The sequence below is a fragment of the Erpetoichthys calabaricus genome, chromosome 3 (genome assembly GCF_900747795.2).
Source record: "Erpetoichthys calabaricus chromosome 3, fErpCal1.3, whole genome shotgun sequence".
Taxonomy (NCBI): Eukaryota; Metazoa; Chordata; class Cladistia; order Polypteriformes; family Polypteridae; genus Erpetoichthys; species Erpetoichthys calabaricus.
In genome coordinates this window covers 200,215,081-200,221,948 of record NC_041396.2, presented here as the reverse complement: position 1 = coordinate 200,221,948, position 6,868 = coordinate 200,215,081, and the positions used below count along the sequence as shown (strand labels likewise).

General features: G+C 38.4%; 1 protein-coding gene across 2 annotated transcripts; it reads left to right on the top strand.

The window, feature by feature from the left end:
- The first annotated feature begins 302 nt into the window (after window positions 1-302).
- On the top strand, window positions 303-3,037 carry tpbgb (trophoblast glycoprotein b). Of its 2 annotated transcripts, none has more exons than XM_028797660.2 (2): window positions 303-462; window positions 1,014-3,037. In XM_028797660.2, exon 2 carries the CDS (start codon window positions 1,247-1,249, stop codon window positions 2,408-2,410), a length of 1,164 nt encoding a protein of 387 aa, XP_028653493.2. In that variant the 5' UTR covers window positions 303-462; window positions 1,014-1,246; the 3' UTR covers window positions 2,411-3,037. The 2 variants fall into 2 exon arrangements, with proteins under 2 accessions (XP_028653493.2, XP_028653491.2); XM_028797658.2 differs by lacking the exon at window positions 303-462 and adding an exon at window positions 605-718.
- Window positions 3,038-6,868: the final 3,831 nt, after the last annotated feature.

Genomic DNA, 6,868 nt, shown 5'->3' with positions numbered 1-6,868 from the left:
TATACTGTACTTTGCTAATTTTAAATAAATCTCGTTCGCTTTCATGTTTCGTTAGAAAAGTTGGAAATACTTTTGAATTTCAGCAGTTATGCACTTTAAAATACCGAGGCACAAATCGGGAGAAAATTACCTGCTGCAATATTACCTGTCTGGCGTTAAGAAAACAATAGAAAAAAATTACAGTTTCAAGAATGACAAACGTCCCGCCCCCGGCACAAGCTTTCACCAATACTAAGGCAATTGGGTGTTTCCGGATGCCCGATTGGATGAAATCATATACAGCCAAAATGGAGATATTTCCGTTGCTTTGTACTCGCTTCCTCAGTTTTGGTTGAGATGCGTGCCAGATGTTCAAGTGCCACCCGTCTCGAGGAATTTGGAACCGTAGGCTAATGAATCACATTCACACTTTAAAGCGGGGCAGCGGTGTGTTCGACCAACTCGTCAACTGATACAGAAAAAGTAAGTGGAGTCTAAAAATAAATTACAAAGTGAGAAACTAAAGTAGAGCAAAAACTTTACCATCGTTAGCTGGAAGAAGAACATTAGGATCCACCACCCCTTTGTAGCTGGAGTGGTATTTCCCACTGAGTAATGTACACTGCACTTTGGGAGGTGTTCTCATTGTGAAGTAACCGGAGGAGAAAGGGAGAAGGGACTGAGGGGGAGAAGCGATTTAGAAAACTATTAAGGAGCCCCCATACATCCATTAATCGCGGTAAGGACTTTACTTGACGTACGTGAAATGACCGATCCCTATTCTCTTCTTGGCTAATACTTCTGGGGGTGGTGTAGACAATTTGCTTTATTATCTTCTGCAAGAATTAACTCCAGGCAGTGGGAAGAAGATCCGGGAGTATGTTGAAAGGATCGCGGTAATAAGACACCAAAGAAAACTCACCCAACTTAAAGGAGGGAAATAAAAAGACCTGTGCGTTTTTATAAAAGCTTATTTTTAGTAGTTTCTTTTTGTTAAACATATCTCTAATGATCCGTGTCTGCTTTACTTTCAGATCGGGGTGATGCGTGGCTCCCGGCGAAGAACGATGCGAGACGCGGAGATCCCAGCCCGGCTTGGAGAGGCTGACGGGATGACCGTATAGCGTCTTGCAAGATACTTTTTGTGTTTTTTGTTTGTTTGCTTGTTTTTTCATCAAGAGAAGTTTGAGCCTGCTTGTATTTTTTACCAGCTGAGATAACTGAAGTGCAATATTTGCGCCACACCACAGAATTTACGATTAAGAAAATGTCAATTGCGGGCCCTCTGTTTTGTGTTGCAGTGGGACTTAAGCCGGGAAAGCGGTTACACCCGCCCGCAGCACTTCTGGCTTTTCTGGGGATTTTACGTCTGCTGTCGGCACAGACCATAACTTGCCCACAGAGTTGCGAGTGCTCGAGCCCGGGCAATAGAGTCATCGTGAAATGCCTCAGTCAAAATCTGACTGATGTTCCCAAAGACATTCCACCCAGCGTCAAGATCCTGTTCGTAACGGGCAACTTTATTCAGGAACTCCGATCGAACTCCTTCCCAGAACCTTTAGACCAACTGGTTAATCTGAATTTTAGTAGTAATAGGATTACGTCAATCGACCCTCAGGTCTTTGCCAAAATGCCCAACCTGAAGGTGCTCGATTTGAGCCACAATCAAATCCTCACATTCAGCCCTGAAGCATTCGGTGCCAATAATAGTGTACGGGAGCTGAACCTAAGCAGTGCAATGGCCAACAGCTCGGTTATGCCCGATCTATATGCGCTGCTGCAAAACGGGAGCCTGGCAAATCTAGTCAGCCTGGATCTGTCTGATAACCAGCTGTCGTTTCTTCCCGGTGACACCTTTTCGGGGCTGGTCAATCTGAAGAGCCTGGATTTGAGGAATAACTCGTTAGTGAGTTTGCGAAAAGACACTTTTAGAAATCTGAGTCTACATCAGCTGGACTTGAGGAGCAACGCATTAAAAACGCTGTGCAACTCCACTCTGCACAGCCTAGACACTCAGCCGGACATTCAGGTGCAGCTATTGGACAACAGCTGGATTTGCGATTGCAACATTGAAGACTTTGTGGCGTGGCTTCGCCGTACGGACATCGTTGTGGACGGAACCAGTCTGAGCTGTGCGTTCCCGGATCCCCTGCGACGTATCCCACTGGTGAACGTCGATCTTTCGCAGGTGGACTGCAACTACGAGGATATGAAGAGAGTTCTGCAGACCTCCTACGTGTTTCTGGGTATAGTGCTGGCGTTGATAGGTGTCATATTCCTGCTTGTCTTGTACCTTAACCGAAAAGGTATCAAGAAGTGGCTTTACAATATTAGGGATGCGTGCAGAGACCACATGGAAGGTTATCACTACCGTTATGAGATAAACACGGACCCCAGACTGACAAATCTCAGCCTAAATTCAGATGTTTAAATGGAGCTGAGGGGGCTACAAGACTCTTGTCTATTTTTTGATTTTCTGTGCATGAATGAAATTCTCCATTTTTAAAGGAACAAAAGGGGATTAACTCATGTGCTTGCCAGTGACCATAGATGACCTTTTTATTTTTTTGCCACTTCAAGCTGCACATTTCCTGGTCCCCATGCCACTCCACTTTTATATCTGTATTTCACTGGGGAGACCCCCAACTCCCCCAGCCATTCTTGGAAAAAAAATGAACATTCAGACTTTGGAGGATTTTAACAATTCCAGTAAGAAGTATTTACCCAGCCTTTCCTTTGTATATCTCAATTTTATGTCCTTGGGATGTCTGACTCTTCTTTTGTGACAGATCATTGTGAGTTGCATGTTTAAGCAGTAAAACGAAGCTATACATTAATTGAACTCTAGGCTGCTGACACAAAATGAATCGGTTTGCTATATGTATAACAAAAAAAAAAGCACTACATAAATGTTAGGTAAAGGTAAAGCGTGTCCAATAGCTATGAATTTTTATTATGTCTGTCTTCGCTCTTCCTTTCATAAATTAATCATTCTTATCAGTAGTTAAGATAATGAAGTGGAAAAGGGTACTTGGGAATGTTCACCACTTAAATAACCATGTAAGAACAGGACAGAATTCCCCAGTTGGAAAATGTGTAGTTTTGTGACACTGACTTGGAGTAAATTAGTTGGAGAATGTTATTTTGTCCAGTTTATATTAAAAAAGTATAATAAAAGTGCTGAGCAGAGGGATACAGAATAATTATTTTCACATAATGTAACAAATGAAAGTTAATTTTACGAGCAAAACCATTGGAACCTTTATATTGTTTTTGAGTCATGGCAGAGCAGTGTAAAAAGTATCAGCATTCCTCAGAGGGGAAATTAGGGGCTTTGATTTATTCCAAGTGCTCACTTCACAGTTATTAAAATACCTTTGTCATATTATTTGAACTTTTATTCAATTATTTCATTATTGCAGTCAACAATTAGTAATTGTAATGAGGACTTTACTAATGTAATCTGAAAAAAAAACACATTTAGAGATCCATTTAATATGCATTTGCAGATTTGCATGGTTCTGAATACTTGGTAATGCTGAAAGCATGCAGCTCAAAATGTGTTATAGCACTGAACAATTTCACTGGTGTGTTTGTATATACATACATACATACTGTACATACATACATATATATATATATATATGTATGTATATACATCTGTGTAAAATCCAATAACTATTACAAGTTTTTTGAATAATCAGAAATGTTTCTGTTGACCGCTGTTTTACAACATTGTTTTAAGTTTTCAAAATTGACACTAAGCCAAATGGTATATTTCAGTATTGCATAATTTACATTGGAGGTTAATAATATCACAGAAAAGAAGACAATTTCAAAGTCCAAGGAACAAAGAGCTATCAATGCACTACATAGGAGTAGTCGAAAGTTTAATTGTTCATCTCCTTTCTAATTTTTGCATGCATTGGTAACTCTCTTATTTGTATGGTTATGTGTTGCAGCAAACTAAGCATAAACAGTTCCCTAATATAACTGAGTAAAGTGACATGTAAAGATAACTGTTACCTAGATAGATAATAGGATAATGATATTTGTTATAGTAGGTTTCATTTTCCTTGCACTGAGCTTCAGAGAGAAATGGGTCAGCAAATATGGCCAAGGCAGGCTATAATGTTTCATATATATATTAATATATATATATGCGTAGTGCTTATCTATTAAGTAGCTTTCAATTGCAGATGACACTCTCAGTTTATTAGACAGTTCTGCATTTTGCATTGTAAGCCTTCAGATTGTTAATCTTACTACTTTCTGAAATAAGATTGTCAAATGCCATTTGCCCTCAAAAGTGTTGGATATATTTTGACTGGAGTTTCAGGGTTTAAAAATGTAGTATACAGCATATGCTGCTCGGGCAGAGGGTACGGTTTGCAGGCGAATGACTTTATTCACTTTCATTTTTTTTTTGTTCACTCATTAGTCTGCCCAGTGACCCCCTGCTAATCAAGGTCTGTGTGTATTAACTGCTTAATTCCTTTTTTTTTTCTGAGTTCTTTTTTTAAGTCTAGAAGGAGTTAGGACTGGTTTTATGTCACATGTTCTAGGGAATTTGCCTTCTTGAAAAATGAACTATATTAATATATTAAACTATATAAATGTGTCAAAACAGCTCCTGGGTGTTTTTTTAGCATTCTGTTTTTTAGCCCAGATGTTTCACAGTGTTCAGCCTTGTTATGCATGATGTGTTACCAATTTTTAGATGGAAAACTTCAAAGCACTGTATGGCGATATAAACAGGACAGGCTATGGTAGTTCTTTAAATTCTTTCCTTAAGTGACACTGAGTTTTCCTTATTTTTCTTTGTATGCATTTATTTTTTAACCGGTCCATTTAGTATATAATAATAATAATAATTCTTTACATTTATATAGCGCTTTTCTCACTACTCAAAGTGCTCTCCACACAGGGAAGCGAACCCACAATCTCTACAAGTAATTCTTTATGGCACAGTGATGCAGTGCTTAGTGATGCCTCCTTAAAGGTATGGCAGTTATATGCTGAAGTTCTGTATCCAGCCACTGTCTGTGTGAGTCTGCAAGGATTTTTCTTAAACTATTATAAACTAAAAGAAGACATGAATCAGATGTATTGGCTTGGTGTCTTTGGAGGTTCGATGTTCTCCCTATGTCTGCATCTGCATGGGGTTTTTCTCAGGACCCAAAACCAAACCCCCTGCTTTTCAACCCCCGTCCCCAAGAAGACTTTGGACTGCCTTCCAGATCCAATGAATTTAATAGTCACTTACTTCAGCCTTCTGCTTGTAAGCAACTTATTATCAATGACATTTATACTAAAAGAGACTCAATAAGCTGCAAATGATTAGGAAGCATATTTGCTCATCTAATAAAACGAAAATGCATTCTTTTTGTAAAGTCACCATTTTGACTAGCTTAATGTTTCTGAATGGTTTATGTGATGTGGCAGGAGTGCTTTGAACTCTGATCCTTTCTGATTCTTTTTTCGTGTGCTTCCAAAGGTTTTACTGTTGCTGTCTGATTCATTTTGTGGATATTGTGGTCAGGTGATTGCTGAAGAGTGCATTAATTAACACAAACCATATGAAGTTTTTCAAATCATAAAACTTTCTTTTATATTCTAATATGTGCATTTTTAAATCAAAATAGTTACTTATTGCAGAAAGAAAAAAAAATAAAGAGAAGTTTTATGTAATCGCCTCTGTGGACACTAGGGGGCAACCTTTGACCGCTGCCATGTTACAGGAGTTTTAATTCTCTGCTTTTTGGTTGTGTTGGAAACAATGCAAACATATTGGTGAATCTCATTAAATTTACTTGCTGTTATACTGTAGGGTGTCACGCATCCCCGTCCTTCTTATTCACCATCCAGTTTGTAAGTAGTTGTAAATTAGAATTAATTTCCTGTCAGGTCCTGCTTTTGGGTTTGAGTGAAAAGTGTGATAGTTATTAATATGGAGGGAAGATACACGTAAATATTTTTCTTCATCATGTTTATACAGCTTATTAACGATGGAAAACATTAGTGAAACCATCATTTAAAATCCTCTTGACTTGCGACAACTTTGCATTTTTCAGTCACCATCAACTGCTGAGGTGACATTCGTCCTGACTGACATTTAGTCATACAGCCCCTCAAAACCAAAGTGGATACTTTTCACATAGTGTGTTGTGTTTAATCCTCATTTCTGATTCATGTGTACTTTGATTTGATTTGGTTTCTCCTTTGGGATTCTCTACTCCTGCTGGTAGCATGTGCAGGGAATTGTCTGTCAGCTGCATTGTGGGAGTGATATTCGTAACCTAGTGATCCTTTGGGAACACTGTGACATCATTTTGTTAATTTCACTCGGCACTCTTGTCGTCCTTTGTTTCATGAATCAATTTTTCAGCTGTTTGAAATTAAAAACAAGATGCAGGTCCTTTAATTATCATGGTACAGCTGGAATGAGCTGGAAAATACTGTCAAGCCTCTCAAAGTTTAAACACATTTTTTAATTGCTTCTGATACAAGCATTACAGATTTTTGTTCTCTGCATGTGCAAATTACAGTTAAAAATCCATTTCTGTTCTGTTTTTCAACAAACAGATGTCTGCATCTCCCTTATGCTTTGTAACTTGTGCAATCTAAGAAGAACTATTGACATTGATGTGCAGTAAATGTTATGAAAGATGAATTTATAAAGGCTTTTATCTCTTTACCTCTCATTGAAAACATGAGTTTTGGGGGAAAGGTAATGTATGTTATACTAAACAGCAAAAATCCTCACAGGAATGTGTGCTGTAATCGCTTTAAATCTTGACTAATTAGGCTTTTGTGTGCCATTTCTGGATTGCACCTCTAAAATTTCACAAAGACTTCAGAAAATTGTGGATATGCGTGAATATTCTGT

Bases quoted from the DNA above. Each gene is read 5' to 3' on its own strand.
- tpbgb (XM_028797660.2), top strand. From the start codon at position 1,247: ATGTCAATTGCGGGCCCTCTGTTTTGTGTTGCAGTGGGACTTAAGCCG.